The 25,041-nt window shown below is 37.4% G+C and overlaps 5 protein-coding genes across 6 annotated transcripts; 3 read left to right on the forward strand and 2 right to left on the reverse strand.

The window, feature by feature from the left end:
* The first annotated feature begins 2,594 nt into the window (after positions 1-2,594).
* Positions 2,595-4,475, forward strand: LOC149392587 (glycosyltransferase family protein (DUF23)). Its single transcript, XM_089620493.1, has one exon. It carries the CDS (start codon positions 2,654-2,656, stop codon positions 4,262-4,264), a length of 1,611 nt encoding a protein of 536 aa, XP_089476619.1. The 5' UTR covers positions 2,595-2,653; the 3' UTR covers positions 4,265-4,475.
* Positions 4,476-5,157: 682 nt separating this feature from the next.
* LOC149392588 (uncharacterized) lies at positions 5,158-8,096 on the reverse strand. The gene is made up of 9 exons (XM_089621423.1): positions 7,652-8,096; positions 7,052-7,100; positions 6,868-6,952; positions 6,727-6,772; positions 6,554-6,652; positions 6,419-6,487; positions 6,027-6,342; positions 5,798-5,946; positions 5,158-5,714 (listed from the first exon to the last, which is right to left on the reverse strand). Exons 1-9 carry the CDS (start codon positions 7,937-7,939, stop codon positions 5,304-5,306), a joined length of 1,512 nt encoding a protein of 503 aa, XP_089477549.1. The 5' UTR covers positions 7,940-8,096; the 3' UTR covers positions 5,158-5,303.
* A 4,724-nt stretch (positions 8,097-12,820) lies between these two features.
* On the forward strand, positions 12,821-14,648 carry LOC149392589 (HMG1/2-like protein). Its single transcript, XM_089621324.1, has 8 exons — positions 12,821-13,014; positions 13,088-13,136; positions 13,257-13,364; positions 13,584-13,641; positions 13,744-13,788; positions 13,888-13,968; positions 14,046-14,138; positions 14,226-14,648. Exons 2-8 carry the CDS (start codon positions 13,096-13,098, stop codon positions 14,241-14,243), a joined length of 444 nt encoding a protein of 147 aa, XP_089477450.1. The 5' UTR covers positions 12,821-13,014; positions 13,088-13,095; the 3' UTR covers positions 14,244-14,648.
* Positions 14,649-15,264: 616 nt separating this feature from the next.
* LOC149392590 (WUSCHEL-related homeobox 8-like) lies at positions 15,265-16,248 on the forward strand. Its single transcript, XM_089621323.1, has 2 exons — positions 15,265-15,869; positions 15,937-16,248. Exons 1-2 carry the CDS (start codon positions 15,417-15,419, stop codon positions 16,018-16,020), a joined length of 537 nt encoding a protein of 178 aa, XP_089477449.1. The 5' UTR covers positions 15,265-15,416; the 3' UTR covers positions 16,021-16,248.
* Positions 16,249-16,332: 84 nt separating this feature from the next.
* LOC149392591 (uncharacterized) lies at positions 16,333-23,983 on the reverse strand. Of its 2 annotated transcripts, XM_089621322.1 has the most exons (27): positions 23,563-23,983; positions 23,401-23,485; positions 23,233-23,308; positions 23,001-23,065; positions 22,873-22,917; positions 22,682-22,782; positions 22,458-22,599; positions 22,064-22,125; positions 21,911-21,981; positions 21,756-21,826; positions 21,341-21,428; positions 21,164-21,245; positions 20,979-21,074; positions 20,557-20,665; positions 20,250-20,343; positions 20,062-20,145; positions 19,821-19,977; positions 19,517-19,701; positions 19,303-19,347; positions 19,061-19,089; positions 18,810-18,979; positions 18,519-18,643; positions 18,194-18,423; positions 17,174-17,969; positions 17,032-17,103; positions 16,860-16,952; positions 16,333-16,752 (listed from the first exon to the last, which is right to left on the reverse strand). In XM_089621322.1, the coding sequence occupies exons 1-27, from the start codon at positions 23,918-23,920 to the stop codon at positions 16,723-16,725; spliced, it is 3,561 nt and encodes a 1,186-aa protein (XP_089477448.1). In that variant the 5' UTR covers positions 23,921-23,983; the 3' UTR covers positions 16,333-16,722. The 2 variants fall into 2 exon arrangements, with proteins under 2 accessions (XP_089477448.1, XP_089477447.1); XM_089621321.1 differs by having other exon boundaries at positions 16,333-16,952.
* Between the last annotated feature and the right edge of the window lie 1,058 nt (positions 23,984-25,041).

Below are 25,041 nucleotides of genomic sequence, written 5' to 3' on the forward strand. Positions count from 1 at the left end.
AGTCAAATACTTAACTTACAAGAATCATATTAGTTCAAATTTTTTTACACGAAAATAATAAAATGTGAACAACAAATAATCTAAATACAACAAAATAATATGTGGGTTAACCGTTTTCGTAGTTAATCAATTATTACTAAATTACTACACGAATCACAAACAACAATACCGATCTTTATCTGTTGCAAATTATAATTTCAAGCATTTGATCTCATTGAGATTCACGCAATATATTTTTTTTTTTAAATTGTCCAAATACCATCATATAGCCGAAGGAAATCGATATTCATATTCATATTCATATTGATATATTCTCTTACATCAACTACGTATTTTAGTCAGCATTCAGTCCCATGTCACGTTCTAGATCACAAAATGTTTAGAAATGAGATATACTTTGCTACTACTACACGTTCTATGATTAAAGATAGTTTAAATTAACAATTAGATAAATATTAAATTTGACTTTTTAAAGTGTAAACAAGCTTTTATTGCATATTTAATATAAATGATTATTTGCATTAAATTATCTATTGTAGAGTATGATTGAAATTTTCAATGTATGCGTATAGAAAACAATTAGCATTAGCCAGACATATCGTATATGGCAAGCCGTGATAACTTGTATGTCGTTCTGCGTGATATATCGTTTCTGCACGAGTATACCACATAAAAAGGGCATTACACGAGGTATTTGAGCAAAAAAAAAAAATTAATATGAATAATATCTCATATATTATATTTACACATCATTAGTTTATGAGATTTAATTTATTATTGATAAAAACATTTGAATCATGATGAATATAAAAGATTTGTGACTAAAATAATAAAACTGTAAATAATTGTAGTAGTTTTAGTATTTATGATATTTACGATAAATTTATAATTTAATATATATTTTATGGTGAATTTACGGTGTTTGTCCGATTTTTGAAGCATATTACACGAGATGTTCAAACCGCACATGCGAATGTGCGAAAAACAAGATACCGATATTTAGCATGATATTTCAAACATTTCTTTAAACCACTCAAGTTGTGTTGACCTATTTAAATTGTTCAATTAAACAATTCAAACAAACTGTATAGAGATTTTATCACTTACATGTACATTCATAGAACAAGGGAACTGTGATCAATTTGCCAACAAATGATCTAATCAAACTATCAGCTAAATCATGACATATAGAAATCTAACAATTTTCCTACATATATTTTCCTATTGACCGGTATTTTTTGTAGTGACGATTATCATCCATGAAAGACACAAAACAATCACTATTCACTTATACTCACTTAGGTAGGCTTGAACCAAGCAATGATTACACGATTATGGTATTAACGTTCGGTAAGCCGCAACAAACATAACGTTTGGTAATTAGCTAACGTTTAAAATCTCTTAGATTTATAGTCATAGCGATGACGTGGTTTTTTTTTTCACTCGTAGGCAAGCGGTTATTCCAAATCGTGATTTGATTTTTTTTTTTCCCATCAATATTAATCAATTGATTCGCTCCTAATTTATAGTGTGCAATTATATGAATACAGGCTGGTGATTGCGTTTGAATCTCAAATTATTTGCGGTATCTCTGTTAATGTTTCTTCGTCGAACTCATAATATCATCGTCCCAACCATTTTTTTTTTCATGATCAATTTTTAAGTTATTTTCAGGTATGTACCTACACAAACATCGGATTTTTCTTCTTTATATTTTATTTCATCGGTGTCAATGTTGTTCCTAACAATGAACCCCATCACATGAATGGTCTTGCTGCCTTATGTACTCCTTTCGCTGATACTCTTCGTCACCACCTCTACTCATTTATTCACTAGACAATCTCCAATGATAGCAAATAAATAGAGCTTCAATGGTAACACAAAAACTTTATATTCACTATAATTTTTAAATCAAATTAATAGTATTACTCTAAATTTGATGTAACACATTTTATGTAAACATTACATCACATGTTTAAGCATTATGATAATATAATAAGTTAATAAAAAAAACATTTAAAGTGTTTATATTTCACACTAGGCATATAATTATGAGACTTACATTAAATCAATTAATTAAAAAAACATATTATTCAAATATTTTATTTGGTGTAAAATATAATGTAGTATTATCCAAGTAAAATTCGAATTTGATGTAAAAATTATATCACATCTAATGTAAAACATTACACTAAAAATAGTATTAGCATTTGAGGTGGTACAAAATCAGTCATATGTAATATTTTACAAACCCATATATATATATATATATATATATATATATATATATATATATATATATATATATTTCGAGTTGAAGGCATGACGGTGAGAAGAATTAGGAAACTTCTTTTATTCAATGTTTTTCAACTATGAATCCTTGCTGTAAAAGATGTATCCTCGTAGGAAATATATATAAAAAATAAGTAAAAGACGAAGAAGGGAAATAAAGAGAGTAAGAATAAGGAAAGTGTCGGTTTAATTAGTACGAAGCAAAGAGAACAATCCTTGTATTGTATTTGTGTACGAGGATGTTTTAAAAGGAAATGAGAATGGTGGGTTAATAAAACAAGGCTTTTCCCTATATTCACTCTCCAACCCAAGTCTCGTATCAACTCCCAAATTTCATATTCTCTCTCTCCACCACCCGACCATGCTGCGGCGGCGCCTCCGCCTGAAGCTTCTACTGACCTTCGCCGTGGTGGGTCTGTTCGCATTCTTTACTCTCCGGCTGCCTCGGCCCCACCGGCGAGACCTTCCTTCAATGCCGCTTCTCCCCACCCACACTCGCCGCGTCACATCCTTGCCGGAACTCCACCTCTCTCCTCATCCCCTCTCCGTTCTCCTCCCCGATTGGACCGTCCTCCTCATCTCTCACCACCACCGCCGCCACCCTCACTTCTGCCTCTTCCAGAACAACGCCACGTCACCGGCCACGTTCTCCGGCGTTCTTCCGTCCGGCAACGCCTCGGCGTTCAAGTGCTCCATGCCGAACAGCGTCCGCCGCCTCAGGCCCTTCCTCATGCCGCTCCTCCTCACCGCCGCCACCGCTCCTTCCTTTCATCGCCGCACCACGCCGGAGCTCTACCGATGGACATTCCTCGTCTACGGCTCCTTCACAACCGAAAACGACGTCGTTTTGTTCGTCAAAGGCCTCAACCACCGCCAGGGCGCCAATCGCCCCCCCGAGGATTTCGCCTGCGTTTTCTTTCACTCCGACGCCGCCGTTAGGACCGCCGTGACGACCTCGTCGCAGGAGGTGTTCAGGTGCGCGGCTCCGGATTTGACGCCGTTCGGATCGTCGGATGAATCGATTCGAGTGTCCGTGGAGATAAAGTCGGAGGGCGATCTGGTGGTTCCTTCGGTGGCGCGGTACGTTCCCCGGCGCATTTTAGATCAGAGGAGGCCGAAGAAGCTATTGTGCGCGGCGACGATGGTGTACAACGCGGCGAAGTTCCTGCGAGAGTGGGTTACGTACCACTCGGCAATCGGCGTGGACAGGTTCATTCTGTACGACAACGACAGCGACGACAATCTGGGAGACGTCGTTTCGGAGCTGAGGGAGGAGGGGTTCGACGTGACGACGCTGTATTGGGTGTGGCCCAAGACTCAGGAGGGCGGGTTCTCCCACGCGGCGGTGTACGCTAAGGAGTGGTGCGAGTGGATGATGTACGTCGACGTGGACGAGTTCGTGTTCTCTCCGCGGTGGGCCAACTCGTCGCGCCCCTCGCCAGGGATGCTCAAGGCGCTGCTGCCGATGCCGAGGGATGGGACCGGGCAGGTGTCGATACGGTGCAACGAGTTCGGGCCGTCGGGTCAGCGGGCCCACCCCGTGGGAGGAGTGACGCAAGGGTACACGTGTCGGAGAGGGGCGGAGCAGAGGCACAAGTCCATAGTGCTGTTGGAGGCGGTGGACGAGTCGGTGGTGAACGCGGTCCACCATTTCGGGCTGCGGCGCGGCTACCGCACGCAGACCGCGTGGAGGGGCGCGCTGGTGGTGAACCACTACAAGTACCAAGCGTGGCCCGAGTTTCGCAACAAGTTCCGCCGCAGAGTGTCCGCCTATGTGGTCGACTGGACACGCCGCTCCAACATGGCCTCCAATGACCGAACCCCGGGCCTGGGCTCCCACCCCATCGAGCCCCTCGGTTGGGACACCAAGTTCTGTGAGGTCACAGACCACAGATTGAAGATCATCACTCGTACCTGGTTCGCCACTCCCACACCACACGCCCACGGCTATAAAATGCCTTGGCAGAGATAGCTTACCAATTTTTTGTTTCATCATTTATTTTCATTCTTTATGACGTTATACATTTTTATACCTGGGAGTTGGGATTGAATTTGAAACTAGGTAGTGGAATTTTTATTGAATTATTTTCGGTCTCTATCCTACTCCGACCACATTAAAATGAACTTATAGTTATTGATGACATATTATATAGACATGTACTATTTTAACGTAACAAATTAATAGTGAAGGCTAATGCAATGAAACCATCATCGTTCTTTTTCTTTCTCTTGTTTCCTGAAGATTTGCAAATAGATGGAGATTCTTTGATAACTCAAGTTTGAAAGTACTGTACCTTTATTTCCCACGTACCAACCGAGTGAATAAGAATTTGATATTAAAAAAACAGTGGTACTCACTTTACTTTCTCGTCAATTAAAGCATATAATTTACATATTGTAGCGTTGGAAGCTTTGTAAAGTGGAAAGGGAAGATTTGAACTTTATGTGGTACTCGCTTTACTTTCTCGTCAATTAAAGGATATAATTAACATGAAGAAAAACAAAAAATAAAAAAAAAGAAAGAAAAGAAAACAATATGTGAAAGCATTATCATTTATGCAAGGAAAATAAGGCCTACTACGACGAGTATCGTGTAGATTCCTGCACAGTGTTAGTCAGTACGTGATTTTATTTCTGTCAACGAATTTTTCTTGTCATCTTTTTAACTTCGCCTTCCTTTCCACAAGTCAGTTCCAGGATACGGTTTTCTCAAAAACTAAAACTCAACCCAAAAACTCTTTTGTGGAAAATTTAGGAATTGCATATTCAAGTCTGGTCCAATTGATCCCTCTCACTTTCAATAATAAATTAAAGATAAATGATTTAAAAAAAAAGGATAGTGATAATAAGAGCTCATCCAGCCCACAAAAACACTGAAAAAAAGGTGCTCTTTCTATTGAAATTTCATTTTTGGACAAAATCTATACAAACTCATTTCTGGAAATGTAACAACCCTTTGATTTCTTTTTTGTACACCATAATAAGGAAAAATGAAAAATGTAAGAAGAAGACTACCATCCCATTCTTAGCTGCAAAGCTAAATCAGCCGAAGTTGGGAGCTGAAACCCGACATCTGCATCAAACATTTGTGAATTCGACATCGATGTTTCGCCTAAAAACCCATGGGTTTCATTTCCTATTTGAAAAGCTTCTCTTTTGCCAAAGGATGCCTCGACTTCTTCCGATTGAGGTTGACCCCAGTACGGAACCACTTGGTTCTGCGATCCTCTGATAACGGAGTTAGAGGCACCGGCACCATGTGAAGCGTAGCACAAATCTCTCGGCTCAATAATCGAAGACGATCCAGCGGACAAGATTCTTTTGATTTTCATGGAAGCAAAGTTGCGAACAACAGGTCCAAGACCCGCTGAGAACTGAGCCAGGCTTCTTGCATAACTATGCCCCACATACGGATCGCCTACCTATTTATTCTCCATCATAATCAGTGACATTCACTATCAAGAAAGAGAGAAAGAAAGAAAGAAAGAGAGAAAGAAAGAAATACCTCCACCAAACGCTTCTGCTGTGCATCAAGGAGAGCCAATGCAGATGGTTGGTCTCTAGAAACCCACGAATTCAAATACGTGTCTCGTTTGTTCTCATCTACACAAAACCGCTTACTTCCATACCTCAGCACATTCTTCACTACTGAACCTGAAAAAACCAACCGCAACTGAATTACTATAGAGAAGCAAAGGAATAAAATATGGAAATTGACGTTTGTCTCGTCTTACTTGGAAACTCGTTCTCCCATTCGGAAACCCAAGTGGGACATGTTTCGGGGGCGAAGGAGACGGTCTCGGAGAGGCGAAACCTGTTGGGCGTCGGTACTTTTCTCAAGTTGTAGCCATTGTTATTGGACGGAGTTACGGTTTCATGAGAAGAAGGACAAGGTTCGGTTTTGGTCTTCTTCCCGGGAGGCCTTCCTCTTCTGGCCACTTTCCGAGGTTCTTCCTCTTCCTCTTCTTCTCCGTCATCGTCGTCGTCGTCCTCGCTTTCTTCCCTCAGATTCTCAAAGTCCTTTTTCGCAAGCTCCTGAATAGACCTCGCCTGAACAGAAACCACAATCAAATCTATGCCCAAAGCAAGCACAAAGGAAGGAAAGGATAAGGATGAAGGACGAAACCTGTCGGAAGTAGATCGTGTCTTCGGAGTTGTATTCCATCCCATTTGAACATATCAGCAGAACGTCCTTCTGCTCATCTCCTCGACATCAGACATGAACAAAACTAGACCGATCAATATAACAAGAGCAACAAACCTCGAACTGTTCCAAATAAACGTAAGCGCCGCAATCGAGCTTCTTCCTCACGGTTCCAAAGTCCATCGGGTTTGCGATAATCTCATGATAATCGGGAATCTGGAAAACGTCGTACATACACTCAGCTCTTCCAAGTATAGATATAGCATCATTATTAAAAAAAGAATATAAACCTGGTCAGGGTCCACGGGCTCGGAGAAAACCCCATAAGTGTCCTTTCTACATAAAAAAAAAATAAAGAAATAAAATTCAAAGGGAAGAATAAAAAGGCAGTTGAAAAAAACGAGAAAAGGAAAGGAAAGAAAGAAGAATACTTTTGAAGCCTGTCAAGGATGAACACCAACAACTTTTTGTCTGGCAAAGGCGTCGTGGAAGTGGGACCCGACTCGACCTGCAAACCTATCCACACAAATAATTGGAAATTATTTCCCAGCATTGAACCTCAGAGTCAGAGACTTGAATAAATACTTGTATAAGTATGTATAACATAACCATTACCATCTCCAACTCCAACACTTCTGACTGTCCCTTTCACCACCTTTTTGCTCTGCACAAAATAACTCCAACATCAATGGTGGCAAATTTAATTTTACCCATATCCTGTCCTTGTTGGGGTATAATACCAACTACAGCACCAGTAAAACCCACAAACAAAGAAGCAGAGAGGCAAGTACAGTTGAGAAAATATATAAATATATATTATACATAATAAATTTATAGAAAAGACAAATTAAAGCTTTTCAAGCTGCGCCAAAACCTAATTGGGTTCCTGATTATTAATAAAAGACAATACGAATATTTTAAAAAATTAAATTAGAAAGAATATAAAAACCGAAAAACCCAACCGCAGATCGATATATAAATACCAATTGTCCAAAAAAACGCAACTGAGTCAAACACATGTCCAACTCCAAACTGTCTTCTCTTATTCTTCTCTCTCTGTGCGCGAAATCCCAAAACATTCCCCAAATCTAACGTTGAGATCTTAAACCTAAAATTCTAAAAAACGTTTTGGCGTTTTTCGAATTTTGAAAAAGAAAAAGAAAAAAAAAAAGAATCGAACAAGAAATCGAATGAGTCTTCAGAAATGATAATCACCGCATCATGATTGAGTAAAACATCGGGATCGTCGTCGAATGACAATGTGGTAAGATTAGGATCCGAACCCGAATTGAATCCGAGTAGGAGTTTGTGCTTCTTCTTCCTCCTCTCGTCTTCCTCGTCTCCGGCGACCGACTCTCGTTTTCGTCCTCTAGGGTTTGAAAATTTGGGGTCTTGTCTCTGTAAAAGCAACTTTTGTTGATTCTGTTTCTTGATCGAGCGTTTCTGTAGATCCAAGAGAGAAGGACGGCCCTTTTTCTTCTTCTTCTTCGCCATTATCGTCATCTCACTCTTCTTCTTCTTCTTCTTCTTCCTGCCCTTGGAATTTCTTTTTTCTTTTTGTTTTCTGAGCCAATCAGCTTTCTCTTTTTTTAGTTTTACCGCTTTTGAACAATAATAATATCATATTAATTTGTTGGCAACTTGGCATATCAAAGACCGAGGAGATGAATCGCTTTTGCCCTTCAGTTCTATTATATTTCAGTTTCTTATTTCGCATTTAGTCCTTAAAGTTTTATTTTTTATATATAAGGTACGTTTGATACTTTATTTCTCTTGTCGTGTCTCTAGGGATGACAATTTGGTCCACACACGAAACATGAAATAGTTACAATACGATTTAAAATATATTTGAATCTTAATGAATTGTCGGTTTTTAATTGTATCGAACACGCTGACACGATTAAATGAGAGAATGAGTCAAAACGATACGATTACGTAACACGATTAAAATCTAATTAACACGATTATTAAATAGTTAACACGAAACACGATTACAACCATCACGAATATGACCCAATAAAAATGATTACGACTCAAAGTGATTTCAATTTTTAACTATAAAAGGAAAAATATATAAAATTATAACTATAAATGAACCATAAATTTAAATTAGAAAATATGATGGAATAAAAAGAGTTGTTACGTCATATATTGATATTTATATTGTCGTATAACAATTGATAGTTTTCGACCAATTTCGATATGGTTGACGTTGAAAATAAAGTATATTCACATCAACATTAATTCATGTATGATAATATATAGACAATAGTATACCAATTTACTTCACAATAGCAACAACATTTGAATCATATAATTGTATTGTCATCTATAAAACAACAAATATGTAGACCAATCTAATCAATATCAATTGACTTCACGATAAATAACATTTGAATCATATCGTTTTATTGTCATCGAAAATTCGCACAGGGAACAACTACTAAATTAATGCATAATAATTTATCGAATTAGTTATTTTCAATTACTAATTTAATTAGTACGTGGTGTTCTCATAACAATAGTGTCATTGGATCATCTCGTACAATCATAATTTACGATTAAGAAAAAATTCTTTGAATTTGATAGTTTCCGTGAGTTTGATATAGAAAAATTAATATATATACGAAGATATATTTATTTTGAGACAGTCAGCTTTGTATTTCTTTTTTCTTTTAGTAGCGCGGGCCGCATCATCGACGATAGAAGATGTAACTTGAAACCGGAGATGGTCGAAGCATTGACGTGCGGTAAGGATTGGATTCAACATAGAAATCGAGCACAATAAACATTCATGTGCTTCGATATTCTTGACGATTTTGAAGTTGATTTCGCAAATGTAAACATAAATGGTTAGACTAACTTGTATAACTAAGGGATATCCCGGCCCTTGTCCGGGATAAATTTTCAATTAATTAACGAGGAAATGGGTGCTTTTTTTCCTCGCCGTCACACCTTTTTAGGGGTCAGTAATGTTTTTTAGGATGTCCATTTTTAATTTCACATTGTTCTTTATTATTTTTTTCTACCCATTTACTTCAAAATATTTTCAAATTAAGTCATTGTATATAATTATTTAAATTCATTTAAATCTTCATTTCTACCCACTTTATTTAAAATCTTTTCAATTACATCCTTTTATTTAATTATTTAACTTCATTAATTTTTTTTTTAATATTTTTTTTTTACGCCTAACGGGGTCCGAATCCCGTTAGGCGGGACTCCCGTTACCGTCCCGTTCATTAACGGGACGGGACTCCCGTTAGTCCCGGTAACGGGAGTCCGGGCTTGGCGGGAGCGGGAGACGCGGTACCTCCCGCCAAGCCAGGTTTACCAATCACGTTTCTCGTTTTTCTCTTTTTTTTTAGTTTCGCCGCTTTAGAACAATAATATCATATTAATTTATTGGCATATCAAAAGGTGGGGAAATGTACCATTAAATTTTCAAACATCGAAGATCCAACCATCCAAAAAAAAAATAGCTATTTTGCAACATTGGAGATTGAAGTAAACAAAAATGAAGAAATTTACAACCCTCAAATAATTTTCCTTATAAATAACACATCTCTTAATCTAAACTCAACAAAATAATTTTCAAAATTATAACTAACAAAGTTACTTGAAATTTGTCAATTGTATTTTAGCCAAGATATCAAAATTTTGAGATAAGTAGTCATTTATCCCATGATATATATCATGCTTTCAAGATTTCCATTGTAAATCTATTAACGTATTGCACAAACTAAATTTTAAATGCTAAAATGGGTGGGGCATTAATAGTTGATGAAGATTGGTTTCTTATGCGACAATTTCCGATCCTCGAATGAAAATATTCGTTCCGCTCTAGCAGAAATTTATATCCTTAAGGCTCCGTTTGGAACCTAGAAAATAAGAGAGAAACTGAAAATAATAGAGAAAATGAAAATGTGAAAGAAAATAATAAAAAAAGTCAAAATTCTAATTGTGTTTGAAAGTCATGGAAAATATGAGAGAAAATTGACGGGAAAGTAACGATGAGACCAGGGACGAAGCTAACTCAGGTCCAGTGTGGGCTCCAACCCACCTCAAATTTTTTTATTTACATTTTTTGCCCATTTTGGAAAAGTTTTACATTTTTTACCCTTAAAAATTTACGCTTTTGATCCATTTAAAAAAAAATTCATTTTTACCATGAATTTTTTTTAATTAGCCCCCCTAATTTTTTTTTATTTACATCTTTTGCCCATTTTTAAAAAGTTTTACATTTTTACCCTAAAAAATTTATGCTTTTGACCCATTTTTTTAAAAAAAATTCATTTTTACCATGAATTTTTTTAATTAGCCCTTCAAATATTTTTTATTTACCATTTTTTCCCATTTTTTTAAAAAAGTTTTACATTTTTTACCCTAAAAATTTACACGTTTGACTCATTTAAAAAAAAATATCATTTTTACCATGAATTTTGTTTTTTAATTAGCCCCTCTAAATATTTTTTTTTCAAATATACAAATGTGAAAATATACAAATTTGAGCTTTTCTGGCTACGTCACTGGACGAGACACACAAATGTGATCCCCTCATAGACAAATCTGGAGAGATTCTCATTTTCCATTTGATTTTCGAAGGAAAATGAAATCCTCATTTTAGTTATACACTTTCCCTCGCATTTTCCATCATATTTTTTTCCACCATATTTTTTTCAATCCAAACAACCTAAATAAAATATGAGGGATTTCCATTTTCATTTCCCACCTATTTTTCGGGTTCCAAACGGAGCTTAATGGTTCTAACATTCCATTCTGTTAATAATAGAGAAGTGTTCGGGTAGACAAAACAAAAAAGGAGCATTATAATTACCTTTATATTATTTTTTTATTGACAGTATAATGAGAAAATTAGATTTACAACAAATATTAGGAGACAGAGAAATACCTTGAGACGTGGGACGAGCTTGAACTCGAAAATTCACCCTTATAATAATGACGTGGAATGAAATCTTTCTATTTTAAATTGAAAGATGTTTCTGAAAAAGAAAAAAAAAAAAGGAGAAAAGAAGCATCAAAATGGAAAAAATCCATTGGAATGGGCATTGCCAAACAACCTAGAGATGTGGGTGGAGAAACAAAATGCAATAATAAATAATGAGTCAAATCTTAATTTAGTTTGCATTCGATATCAACCACATTTCTAGTGGTGGTGATAGGCATGTATGCTCCGCACTTGGTTCATTACATACACATTCATAATGCATCCCTTGTTTTAAAGAGTTGATAAAAATGAAAATGAAAAAAAGAGATTAGTTGTGTACCAGCTGGTGGTGGTGCAGAGTATCACAACAGAGAAACAAAGAGTCCGTTGGAGGAAAAGCCCTCACTCTTGGGCTCACCTCTTTTTCGGGCCCAATTCTATTCACTCTTCTTTTCTACTCACAAGTCACAACACATCTACACTTCACACATACACACTCACGCTAACTAAGCTTCAAATTAAAGACTATTATTCTCACAGATATCCATCATTTTTCTTCTTTAAAGAAAAAAGCATCATTGATAATATCTAAGGTTATCAAGTTTTTATATATCCCGAATAGAATATCCACACAAATCACGAAAAATATGATTTATACTACTAAGTAATGTTATACCTCAAATTCATAATTCAGTACAAGGACTCAATTTAATTTCGTAATCTTTATATAATCACGTTCATCGATTTAGAAATATGAACGTAAGAGAACGAATACGTTAGAAATAAAAGATTTATTACGGGTAAGGAAATTAAAATAGCTCAATGCTCATCATATTCATATTGATAGAAATATCGCGTACAAATAATTTAGTGTTACAAAAAGGCTAAGGCTATATGTATTAATTGTTAGTCGAGAAATTTGGAAATGATAGTAATTAAGGGTACTCTATAAGTTGAGAGAATTGAGAACAATGATATAAATGCTTTGTTGTTGTTTTACTTTTAGTATATAAAAGAAAGGCATAATAAAGTGGCATAACTTTTCATTCCAACATCTACCAAAAAGAGCATTTTATGGACGATACAAAAAAATAATTCTAATTTTTAATATCACTGCTAAAAAAAAGTGTTTAAAAGTATACTAATTCGTATACTATTTTCCCTCAACAATTTCACAAGGTGTTTTTTTTTCCTAAAGATTTTTATATTTTATAAGGTGTTTCCACGTCCAAATGTCAAAAGAAAAAGAAAGGGAAAAAAACACTCTAAAAAGAATAATAATGCAACACAAAATTAGAGAAATACAATACAAGAACAAGCACAAAGGAAAACACAAGAGAATGAAGAACGAAAAGCGTTAATGCAAGGCGCAGAATTAACCAATAGAGAGACACCTCTCGGATCGATGACGTGGCATAAAATTTAAAATCCCGCCTAAAACCCCAAAATTTTCATTTCGTTCGCAATTGAATTTCAATTTCCAGGGAAAAAAATATAGGAAAAGATCTCAATAATATCTCTCTCCCTTTCTACAGTCCCTCTAACTCCCTTCACACTCCGTATAATTCGCTCTCTCCAATTCCTATCTCATTTTCCTTCAAACCCTAACCCTAGCTCACTTACCAAGCAGGTACTCTCGCACTATTTTCAATTTTCGATCAATTTTCGCTGTGATTAAACTCTAATACGTTTTAAAATTTCAGATTTCGCCATGAAAGGAGGAAAATCGACATCGAAGAAGGCCGATGCCAAGTGCGTTTTCTTCTTCGAAATGAAATAGAGTTTTTCGATTCCTGATTCAAATCTGTTTTCGTGTCCATAAAGCCGTATCAGATCTGATAATACAGTGTATATTTTCGATTGTGATTTCAGGCTAGCTGTGAATAAGAAGCAGACGAAACCTGCTGCGAGGAAGAGTAAGAAGGCTGCGAAAGATCCTAACAAGCCTAAAAGGCCTTCCAGTGCCTTTTTTGTCTTCATGTAAGATTTTAAAATATACGCAAGGAAATCTTCATGTGATATATCAAACATAGTAAAGAGCGTCCTAGGAAGCGAAAATGTTTCGTATTTGCTCTCATGGCTTGTAAATACAAGAGAAATTGTTGTCTACTAGGTTACTGGACTTTTTCCCTTGTAGCTCTTGAACAAATGATCTGCAATTGAATACATCAGCAATTAAATTTCGCCGACTCGTTTCAGGGAGGAATTCAGGAAGCAATTCAACAAGGAAAATCCTAACAACAAAGCAGTGTCAGCTGTAAGTAAATATTCCTCTTGGCACTGTTTAATTTTTTTGGAATGAAATAAAGTCGATGGTGAAATGATTATTTCTTCTTCATCTGTCATATGTCTGTATTAGGTTGGCAAAGCTGCTGGAGCTAAATGGAAAACCATGTCTGAATCAGTATGTGCTTAAGCATAGAACCTACAAAAGTCGCTTTGGTTTGCACTATGATTTGTTGGTTGAAAACTTAATCAAAATTTTAATAAATAAATTAAACAGGACAAGGCTCCATATGTTGCCAAGGCAGAAAAAAGAAAGGCTGATTATGAGAAGGAAATGGTTGCTTACAACAAACGACAGGTGATAGTTCGTTCTGAATAGTAGTTTTGAGGTTTGTGTGTTTGTTGTGTATCTATCTAATAGTGTTCATGGACCAGGCTGAAGGTGTGAACGCAGCTGATGAAGATGGATCAGACAAGTCGTCAGAGGTGAACGACGAAGAAGAAGCAGACGAGGATGGCAGCGACGAGGTTTGTTTCCGATGTTTCTTTGAATTCAATTTGCTGATATTGGTGTTTGGCTCGTTGTGTTCATTCTGATTTACCACGTATTTGCAGGACGATGATGACGAGTAGGCCGTGGCGATAGTGTAGTGGTCACGTAGGGCTGTCAAACTATGTCATTGCTTTGGTTTGACTGTTAATTGTTGATCCCTCTTTATTATTGTTTTGTTTCCCCCGGAAGTAATATAATTCTACTGCGTTGCTCTCCCTTTTTGGTCCACCTGATTTTGGGCTTTTGAAATTTTATAGCTACAGAAAGGGAGACTTGTACTTTGTCAAGTCTAATGATGACTAGCTAGCTGATTCCTGTCTTTTGTAGAGCAACTGTCTTCTTTCATAGTAACTCGTTCACTATCTCATCATCTTTTACCACGTTCTGTTAATCGGCTTTTATTTATGTTGAATTTAGATTACTCTACTCTTTGTTTTGTATGGATCGCACCGCTCAACTGATATCCAAAAAAATTGTTAATGCCACTTTTGTCAGGTTTTTATTTTTGATTTGGTTTACATTTTTCCAAATGTGTGCATAATAATGAATATGATGTAAATTTCCTAAATTCTATGAAACGGAAATAATTGAGATACCGACTTTTAGCTGAATTTTCAATTTGATTTTTCTCTATCCTTTAAACATTCATTTAGTACTCTAGGGCAAATCTCGACAACGTGGATAATGGTGTACGTGATGTAACAAAAGTTGTATGTACTTGATGCATTCTTTTCTCAGCGTCTAAATAGTTTTACTTGGACTGTTTGCTGATCTAAATTTTAAATGGTAAAGCTCGTAAAGTGCTGAAGCCTCTAGATTGTTATCTTGACATTATTGGTGCTGGGGGACCAGCTTGGCGTAATTTGACCCGACTATCGGTGTAACGACAAAATTAATGAGCTTTATATCTTAACTAGATTATATGTGCGCAAGTAATGTCATGTATGCACGCCAAGGTTACAAATTCAGCGAATACATTCTAATCCATATTTCTATCTTCCCTGCTCCCTTTTTGTTACCGTTGTAAAAATCGAAGTTGGTAGAAAGTAGTTTATTTTTGGTCAGACTATCGTATAGAAGAATTTTATGGCAATTGCTGATTTGGAAAGCAGTTAATATTGTTATTGGAAAGAATCTAGCAATTTAAGAAGGAAGTTGACTAGAAAAAGTAATAGATTATTTGGAGAAAGAGTTAAGTGGGCGGCATAAAAACAAATATAAAAAAGGGAAGTTGGCGTGATTGGCGACGTTGAATGTGGTACAAGACTCTTTCTTTCGTTTGGAGTGGTTTGTTGATTGTTGTGAAGATGGAGAGGAATGAAGGAACGACGAGAGTGATGAGCGAAGAGCAGTTGGAGGTGCTGAGGCATCAGATCTCAGCGTATGCCATAATCTCGGACCAGCTTGCGAGCATGCACAGCTCCATGGCGGCGCAGCAACAGCACCACCACTTTCTCGGCGGCGGAATTGGAATAAGTCCTGGGAGGCAGCGGTGGTCTCCGACAGCGCAGCAGCTGGGGATGCTTGAGCGGATATACGAGCAGGGAAACGGGACTCCGACGAAGCAGAAGATCAAGCAAATAAGGGCAGAGCTGTCGCAGCACGGCCAAATATCGGAGACCAACGTCTACAACTGGTTCCAGAACAGGCGTGCCCGTTCCAAGCGAAAGCCCCCCAACCCACCACCTCCTTCTCTTCCTCCTCAGGTCACTACAAAATTAATTAAATTAAATACATACAGCCATAACTTTATGGGTATGTGTCTGTTTGCAGGATTTCGTGAGTTGGTCGGAGATCGAAAGTGACTACGAGCTCCACCTCCCCTTCCCAGCCTGGCCTCCCTCATTTGACTCCTAGCCTCAATATCACCATCTTTTTTAGCACATCTTACAACTCTCTCTCCTCTTTCTCTTCATATCACTCTGCTCTCTCTCTATGATTTATTGCTTTTCGATATATACTTGCCAAGTAGTTGTTTGTTTGTGCATAAAGCTACCCTACACAAATTTATCATTCGGTTTTAACTACTCCTGACTCTATATTCCTCTATTACCTATTCAATTGAAGAAAACGATTAGATCAAAACATGGATTGGCTATTAGGAATTCCATTTATTCTTAGAATTACATAGATCATTTCTAGGAATAAATTATATATTTCTACGTGCGTGGAAGCAAGCACCCTATTTACAAATATACCATTGTCCTACGTGCTCTTTAGAACTCCCTCAATTTCTCAATTCTTAGTCTCTCTCTCCCGAGACCGCGTCATGTTTGCGCGGCTCGTCAGGTTGATAGCATGACACCCCTGGTCGAGGCCTCCATGCTGGCGGCAGCTACTCTCACATTGACTCATGAACTCTCTCGGCTCATCATATTGATAACGTGGCAGTTAGAGAATTATTCTTAGTTAAAAGTTACAATAGGCAGGAACAAGTGATGAAATAGAGTGGCCTTTTATTGGGATTGTGGCCAACCATCATATTCAGAATCAGTATTAATGTGCAAAATAGCATATGAATAAAACAAACATGTGTAAGAGAGATTATGGACACAAATTCTAGGGCCGACCTCTCTTTGGGAGTCTCAACTGCACCAACCCAGAAGAAAAAATAGAGAGATAAAGAGAGCAGCAGCAGCAAAAGCACAGATCACACTGACATCATGACATAAAAAAATTCTCATTGATTTGGTTACCTTTGATTTTGTGGTAATCCAACCTCCACTTGAATTGTGTTGCGGCTTGTATGCAAATCTATCAAAGCAGTTTGCTGCATTCCTACTCACATCCTACAAAATGCCATTCCTTGTCACTCAAACCAAACCATTCCATTCCCACCAACTCTAAGGAAGACCAAATATGACATACCTCCTCCTTTTTAGGCTCTGAATTGGATGCTTCAGGATTTATGATTTTCAGTTGATCCTCATATAACATGATCTGGTGGACAAATAAGTGAATGTAAGATTGCAGATATACATCACGTAAATATAAGAGCAACATCACGTGCCTTGTTAAGGAGATGAGCATTTGATGCATCGGTTGCGACGATGTTTACTCCGAGGAGGTGATGGTGCGGGCAGAAGGGGCACATAACCGTGTTGTAAACGCACCCGTCTTTCTCACACCAAACACCATCTTCCACCTTTGTCTTCCATATTTGCTCTTCAATCGACGTCATCTCTGTTACGAGCACACAAATTCCTTCCGACGCACCCATCTGGTGACCTTTTAAGATCCTATTCCGGAGAGATTCCAAATGGGATTTTGATGAACATATCGAATCACACATCACAAACTGCTCGTTTTTCGAAAGCCCTAAAGGAGTTTTGCAGAGTCGGCAACAAATATGCAGCCTCTTGCTCATTGCAGAAACACCCGAATCGAGCTTCGTTGGAACACTTGCAAAGTTTGGCTTCGCATCAAAATCAATCTTTCGACTTACGTCTCCGTAGGGCAATGGGGTCCCTGAAACATCTGGTTCTTTGTTGAGGCACGTCACAGGAGACGAAACGGACTTTCTCCGCTTCTGACAGCATGAGTCGACGCTCATGCCGAGAGACGATTCCATTTCAAGGGTTGAGATACTTGTTTTCAGAGCAGCGTCCTTTGGAGGCGTGGCTTCATCCACGGACTGGAACTTTCCGGAGCTTTTATTGCAAGTGAAATACGGATTTGATGAGAAGCGATTCGAGACATCTGAAGAGTACGAAACTGGACTTCCTGTTGTAACACTTCCTTCTATGAATGGTGTCTCATTCACAATCGATACTTCCGGATCTTCAAAGGGTAAAGCTTTGTCATACCTGCAAGTCGGCTTCCTATAATTAGCCGTTTAAGAATCCCGAACCCGAAAATTAAAAACAAAGCATAATTTATTGCAAGCCTACGAACATTTGTATGGCCCTGCCCCTGAATATAAAACCTCCAAAGCTAAACAAATTTGAGCTCATAACACAGAAGCAGAGTTTGATTTGGTCGTCAACTAGCTTAAAATAATACTGAGTTGAGGATATTATATTTTTTTTACCTCGTACCATCCTGAGAACTGCAAAGGTAGGCATCTTCTTTTATTTTTTGATCAGCTTGGGACTTGTTTGTAAAAGAGTTAATGCATTGGGCCAAAGAAGGCTGTTTTTGTCGAAGCTGCTCATTATCCTGCTTTTCCAAATACCCTTTACTTTGACTGCTACAAGGCACATTGTCATTGTTACTAACAGAATTTTCCAAGGAATCGGCCATATTCTTGTTCACTCGTTCCTGAAATTATTTTGTCAAAAATAATTCTTCACCCATCAGATAAGAGCAAAAAGTGAAAACCATATTTAAGCTTTGAGAGTGGGTGAAATAAGGACCTTGACATTGCTGAAAAATGATTGTAATGCTTGTAATGACAAGTCAAAACTGTCATACTTCCTAACAGAGTTCCTAAGCCATTTGGACAAATATGCTCTATTCCTTGCTTCTCGATAACGTTCATCTACTCGACCACAACGCACACCAAAGCACATCCGTATATTTTCACCAGCAACATAGACATAATAGAAATTAAATTAGTCATTCTGTATTTGGAATATCTAGAGAAACCTGAAATTCAAAAATCAACTCAGAGTTCATAAATTATAAGTTAAGAGTTAAAAACTGACCTAAAAATATTATGGCGCCATAATCAGACTCGTGGCGAATACAACGTCCTGCAGCTTGATTCAGAGCTCTGAATGCTTGGTAACAATACCACTCGCTCCCACTTAGTAGGCTTTTCGATGATTTATAAGTATCGTTGTATTTCTTTTTTAGATCAACTTGAATATCATGTCTGAGAAATTTAAAACAATTAGCAGGAATAGCGTGCATGAATTCCTAGTTTAGGTAAAAGACAAGAAATGAAAAAGCTTACACGTTCGGGAATGGTATGCCAACAATTATCTATGATAATTTATTGAGAAACTTGGTCAAGGATCGCATTATTGAACATCCACGTTCTAATTATATAACTAAGTATTTAATTAAATAGCTCGGAAACACGAAAAAAAAACCAGCTTTATGCACCAAACTACAGGTATGTTTAGCATAGAGACCTACCCAAATTCATGGAAGATAAGTGGAAAATAAAATAAAATGCACCGAAACAAAGGATACAACTGCGCGTGCATGGTTGTCAGAGAAATCAATCCCTTCTGAAACCTGAATCAATACAAGAGCAACTGAGAGAGTGTAAACCATGTCTCCTTACTGACCTGACGTTTGAGCTGTGTTAACTTGCAAATGAAATTTAATAGAATGCAATGTCCCTTTTATTTTTGACATTCAAATGGACACTATTACTGAAATTTAAAAGAGGATATGGAAACACCTTTCCTCGGCACACAGCTAAAAGAGCAGCTCCTTCTGAAGTGCTGTTAGTTGCAAAGTGATAGGAGTTCTCTAATTTTTTTGTTCTTTTTCTTCTCCCGGGAACAGGTTTACTAACGCCGTGAATAGCATCATAATAACCGCTCAACACAGACTCAAAATCATTTGGGTTTCCTCCTCTTGGCTCTACGTAAGCCAATTTTTAAACGACCACTCAAATAAGTAAGACCATACACAGTTGCAAAGTCAATTAAACTCAAACTCAAGAAAAAGGCTATAAGGCAAGAATCAAAGAGAAATCTTACCCACAAAAAGGGGCTTGACTGAATTTAATTGAGACCATTGGCCTGTTTCACACCATCGCTTGCTTAGTTTTTCCATAAGCTTATAGCTCGGGAAAAACACTAGGCAGCCACCTGGCACAATCCTAAAAATATCTTCCAAGGACTTTCCCAATGAATCCTTGAAGATAATTAACAAATTAATATTGAAAAATAAGATCAAGTGAGCCTGCTTTTTAGAAAATGGTTTAAGTTCCACTGATACCTGGAAATCATATTCATGTGCTGTTCTATAACTTGCATTCAGTGGTAAATTGTTCTGACCGGTAGATATTATAGCAGGCCAAACCTGAAGGGGGTGGATTACGACATTGGAATCAATCAACATACCTATGCAACCAATTAAAAGATATAAAAACCAAAAAGGGAAACAAACAAACCGTTGCATTCTACCTGAGAATTAACATCAATAACATGCGGAGCCTCGAGACTCGTTCCGAATTGAACACCAAGTTCAGATGAAAAAGAATCCATCGGAGACAATGTCCTAATTGCAACAACAAAAAAGGGAATTATTTTTAAAAATAAAATAGAAAGAATAAAAGAGCAAAACTACAAGGAAGAATTGTATATTACATTAGCACTTCATCTTTACTATGTGGCAGAAACATTCAGTAATAATGGTGCAACATGCTAGCACACAAAGCTCGAGGAACGAACGAGGGAAAAACAAATTAAAATGGATAAGAAGTCACTTTACCCTGAAGTCAAAATGACGGATAAAGATAGCTCAGCAATGTCTTTAAACACCACAGCAGGATTCAAGCACCATAAACTAAGCGTATGTGTCCATTCATCTGTAGCTCTCCCTATCAAAAATCATCAATGCATGTTTTAGTTTGGATATAATAAAAATATCACAACAACCTTCATACATTGGTTGACTATTTTGGAAGAAAATAAAAACACCATCCGTAATCCAATTTATCGTTCATATAAATTTATAGAGAATGAAATTAGCCCCGTACGAACAATTTAATCCGAGGTTCTTAGATACTGGGAAAGAGTTCACATGCTTGAGCATGACTAAAATATCAGCAATACATAAAACAAAAGATACTATTGCAAATATTCGACAATCACTATAGTATTAAGACAAACATTGCTCTTTTTACTACTTACCAGCATCTTTTATCATATGTTTTTGTAAAGCAAGCTGATAATCGGATATATGAGACCCATCTCTTGAGAAAAAATAAGTCAGAGCAGCGAAAAGTCCTGCAAATTATATGAAATTATAGTCTCAATGCATTAGCAGGGAATAATAAGGACAATTAGCACGCTATGTTAGAATATTCTAGGATTACCTTCTAATGTCTTCACGGCCATGCCAGTTATATGTGGCACATTTTCCATCTCTTCCTCTAAATTTGAAGCAGCTTGAACTGCCTGAACAAAAAAAAAAAAAAAAAAAAAAAAAAGAATTACCTTATAATTGAGCATGGAGAAAGTAAAACTTGGATGGGCATGTTACTTAGACATACCTTTATGGCACAGCCAAGCAAAACTTGAAATGAATTTTGAAAGATACTTGCTTCTTCCAGCTCTCTCAAAGCCTTATCACCAGTCCAGCTATGGAATATAGCGGCAATAGAGCACCAAAAATAGATATGAGCAACAAAAAGTGCAATCGTTAGCCATTTCAAAATAAGTAAAATAGAAACTTGGAGGGTTGTAATGAATAATACAAAATGAGCCCTTGATCCAAATAAAAATAGTTAAAAGTCATTTATATTTTAAAAATAAACTTTGCAGCAGAATAATGGTCACAAAATTGTTATAATGATGCTTAAAAAGAACAAGCCGAATCTTGTTAACAGCTATAAGAATAAGGCATTCAATAGAAATCAAGCACGAAGGAAAATTTAACAGAAAAACTATTCAGGTGGATCTAATTACCAAGATACATAAAGTTGAAAGTCGCGCTTTACTAGCATACTTTTCCGGCGGTCAATCCAACTTATGATGCCCTGTTTATTTCATGCAGCAGTTATTAGTAACAGTAGAATGAATATTGCACCAGAAAACTGTGCGTAAAGTGCATGAGAGCGCACCTGTGTCATTTCATACAATGGTGGGTATATATCTTCTACTTCACAGAGCAACTCCAATTCTTTGTCCAATTCTTTTTAACAAGTATATAAAAAAAATATGTTACAACAGCCAATTCAGCCAATGGAAATAGTAAAGATGTGTTTGTGACTTACGAAACAAAGTTTCTTCGTCAAGATCCACACTACCGGCATCACGAGCAATATCTTCCATATTGCTGCAACATATAAACAAGGCGGTTTATTTGGGCAAGAACTTTGACATTATGTTACACATAACTTAACTTGCATATTATAGGAAGGAAATAAGCCATAGTAGAATGTCAATTTACCCTAAAATTTCAATTTGCTATAAAGCACAATTTACAACTCCATTAAATTCAAGTTAGTGTTTTCTTAGCACGTTTAAAATCCTGAATTTGCTCTAAGCTACTGAAGTTCACAAAATTCCGTAATCTCACTTTGTTAAGTTGGGAATAAAGAACTTTTGACAAAAAAAACAACAATAATAGAACACAACAGTATATACAGATGAAGGGGTGTAACATACTGAGCCTCGTCTAAAACAACTATTGCGTCTTTGATATCTACTTCCATTGCACCTCTTATAACTGGATTCACAATGTAATTGTACGGGCAGAAAACCAAATTCGCATCCCTCGCCATGGAACGCGCCGCGTAATAGGAACAGCCTATAAGAGAAGAGAAATTGGAACATTTAATAGAAAGGGCAAAGTAGAAGATGTTCATTTGTGTGCTCAAAACGATGCAAACCCTGCACAGCTTCTCCAACTTTAACGAGATCTTCAATGTCATGAACTTCATGGCAACCTCCTCTCTGAAGGGATGGATGGAACTTCACCGCGCTGTGATTTCTACTTGCAACAAAAAAAATGGTCACTTCCACGTCAAGTTACTAATGCGTCAAGAATTAGAATCATGGGAAAAGAAGCATAATAACTCACTTGAATTCACGGCATTGCGGGTTTTTTTTACTCAAAAGCACCTTGCTGGCAATTTAAATGACAATTTTAAGACACTAGTACTTGAAAAGGAAACTCAAGGTCAATCTTTGAGATTAAAATGAGAGTACCATTGTTCATCGACATTAGGTTTTCCACGTACATCTGGATTAGTACAGTAATGCTTTTTTGAGGCCTGCAACATAAAGGAGACACGTACACCAAACCATTAAAATCTAATCTCTCATGTTTTGAACAATATATCACAGTCTCTCCTAGAGAAATTACACAATGCATTTCAGCATTTTATAATCAGCTGTGCTTTGTAAGAGTTTGAAAGGAGCAAGAAGACGAGGAGCGTACCAAAACTGCCATTGGGACTCGATAATTAGTTTTCCGGTATTCGCGGACCACCTGGGAAATCTGCGAATGTGTCCTCCTTAAGAAGACAACACAACAAGAGATTCCTTTTACAGCAAAACCCAATAGTGGCATTGTATGTATATGAAAAACAAACACCACCCTACTTACGATGCGTAATAAATGGTTGGGGGCTTTTTCTTCTTTTGACTTGTCTTTGTTTCTGCAGTGTTGCCAGATTCTGGCGCTACTGTGCCTTTGATTATAAAAAAAAAAAAAAAAAAAAATTAAAACCTGAACAATCAGCCAATGGTTGAAGGTTAAAGGACTCACGGTTGGTTTGGAGAGAAGAAGGCGAGTGGTCTTCGATGTCGTCTTCTTGGTCGGGGACGAAGCCGCCGCCATGATCGAGCGGGTCGGTCATGGCCTTCGGGTCTGGGCGGTCCATTTTGGCGGCGAAGCTGCGTTGCCAGGCGAGCGTCGAGCAGAGCAGGGACAAGGATTTGCCGGTTCCGGTGGGAGACTCCAGGAGCGCGTGGCAGCGCCGATCGAGCGTGGAGATCACTCGCCCCATGAACGCCAGCTGTGTCCCGTACGGCTTGTACGGAAATTCCACCTGTACGCCTCCGATGTGGAATACATTCTTCGTCTTAGGCTTACAGTTGGAGGTCTGAGTAGTTCCACTCACCATCTTCTTCTCTCTTCGGCGTTCCGTCTCTTCTCCGGAGGGAAACCAATTGAGAACTTAGTTTTGGGCGGGAAAATTGACTAGGCCTATGTAGCCCATCTCAATTGCCCTAATAAATTTTTGTTTTGTTTTTTTTTTTAGCATATTATGCACTTTCTATTAATTTTAAACATAATTTACTTTTAATACACCACATATTTTCTTTTAGCAATGAGTTTCTTATAATATTTTTGTTGGGTTATTCGACACCGGTTGAGAAGATCCCACTAGAGAGAAGAGAGTCTATATTGTGTAAGGTAAAGGAACAATAAATGATAGGGCCGACTCTTGGGGGATCGGACCATCGGAGTCCTCGAATTACATGTTAATTCTTTAGGACTTTACCCTTTTGAATCTTATTTTCGGGTGTAAATTACATTGTTGCCCCCTCAACTATGACGTTGATAACGTTTCACCCCGTGAATTCTGAAATCGTGCATGATAGATCTTGAAATCATACAATGCAATAAATTCACCCCTTTTAGTCAATAATATGGTGACGGTGTTACAAAATTAAGGTTAAAATGGTATTTTCACTTTTTTCTTCATTGTTTTTATCAAGGATTTAAAAACCGGGGGAACCGGACGGGAACCGGTCCGGTTCCCCCTTTTTGGAGCTCCCCGGCACCGGAACCACCAAAACCGGAACTTTCCGGTGGTTCCGGGAAACCCGTCGCGACCCAGACCATTTTTGCCAGCTTTCCGACCGGTTTCCGACCGGATCCCGCCGTCCCGCCCATTTCCCGACGCGACGAAGGCCAAATCTTCCCAGATCCCGCCGGTAACCCGTTTCCCGGTCCACTTCCCGGCCAAATTTTATTTTTTGATGATTTTGAGTTTAAAACTTGAAATTTCTTGATAATTTTTGAAGATTAAGTATAAATTGATAGTTGTGAACTTAAATGTAGTGTTGATTTAAGGTTTGTGTTCATGATTCTAATTTTTTGTAATTAATCCGAATTATTTGGTAATTTTTTTATTATTTAGTGATGATTAAGGTTATGATGAAGTGGTTTATTGATTTATGAAGATATTTTGTGACTTGTTTTTAATTTTAGAAATTTTGTGTTGATGTTTGTAATTTT

This window comes from Urtica dioica, chromosome 7, assembly GCF_054948205.1.
Source record: "Urtica dioica subsp. dioica isolate 48M chromosome 7, U.dioica_male_clone48M_v1_H2, whole genome shotgun sequence".
Taxonomy (NCBI): Eukaryota; Viridiplantae; Streptophyta; class Magnoliopsida; order Rosales; family Urticaceae; genus Urtica; species Urtica dioica.

Excerpts from the sequence above, each read along its gene's own strand:
- LOC149392590 (XM_089621323.1), top strand. The coding sequence starts at position 15,417 with ATGTGGTACAAGACTCTTTCTTTCGTTTGGAGTGGTTTGTTGATTGTT. Across the intron at positions 15,870-15,936 it reads CTCCTTCTCTTCCTCCTCAG|GATTTCGTGAGTTGGTCGGA; the intron begins GTCACTACAAAA and ends GTCTGTTTGCAG.
- LOC149392587 (XM_089620493.1), top strand. The coding sequence starts at position 2,654 with ATGCTGCGGCGGCGCCTCCGCCTGAAGCTTCTACTGACCTTCGCCGTG.
- LOC149392589 (XM_089621324.1), top strand. The coding sequence starts at position 13,096 with ATGAAAGGAGGAAAATCGACATCGAAGAAGGCCGATGCCAA. Across the intron at positions 13,137-13,256 it reads TCGAAGAAGGCCGATGCCAA|GCTAGCTGTGAATAAGAAGC; the intron begins GTGCGTTTTCTT and ends TTGTGATTTCAG. Across the intron at positions 13,365-13,583 it reads AGTGCCTTTTTTGTCTTCAT|GGAGGAATTCAGGAAGCAAT; the intron begins GTAAGATTTTAA and ends GACTCGTTTCAG.
- LOC149392588 (XM_089621423.1), bottom strand. The coding sequence starts at position 7,939 with ATGACGATAATGGCGAAGAAGAAGAAGAAAAAGGGCCGTCCTTCTCTC. Across the intron at positions 6,488-6,553 it reads TTTATTTGGAACAGTTCGAG|AAGGACGTTCTGCTGATATG; the intron begins GTTTGTTGCTCT and ends GGAGATGAGCAG. Across the intron at positions 5,715-5,797 it reads AGCAGAAGCGTTTGGTGGAG|GTAGGCGATCCGTATGTGGG; the intron begins GTATTTCTTTCT and ends GAGAATAAATAG.
- LOC149392591 (XM_089621321.1), bottom strand. The coding sequence starts at position 23,920 with ATGGTGAGTGGAACTACTCAGACCTCCAACTGTAAGCCTAAGACGAAG. Across the intron at positions 18,980-19,060 it reads GGCATACCATTCCCGAACGT|ACATGATATTCAAGTTGATC; the intron begins GTAAGCTTTTTC and ends TAAATTTCTCAG. Across the intron at positions 16,953-17,031 it reads CAGAGCCTAAAAAGGAGGAG|GATGTGAGTAGGAATGCAGC; the intron begins GTATGTCATATT and ends GGCATTTTGTAG.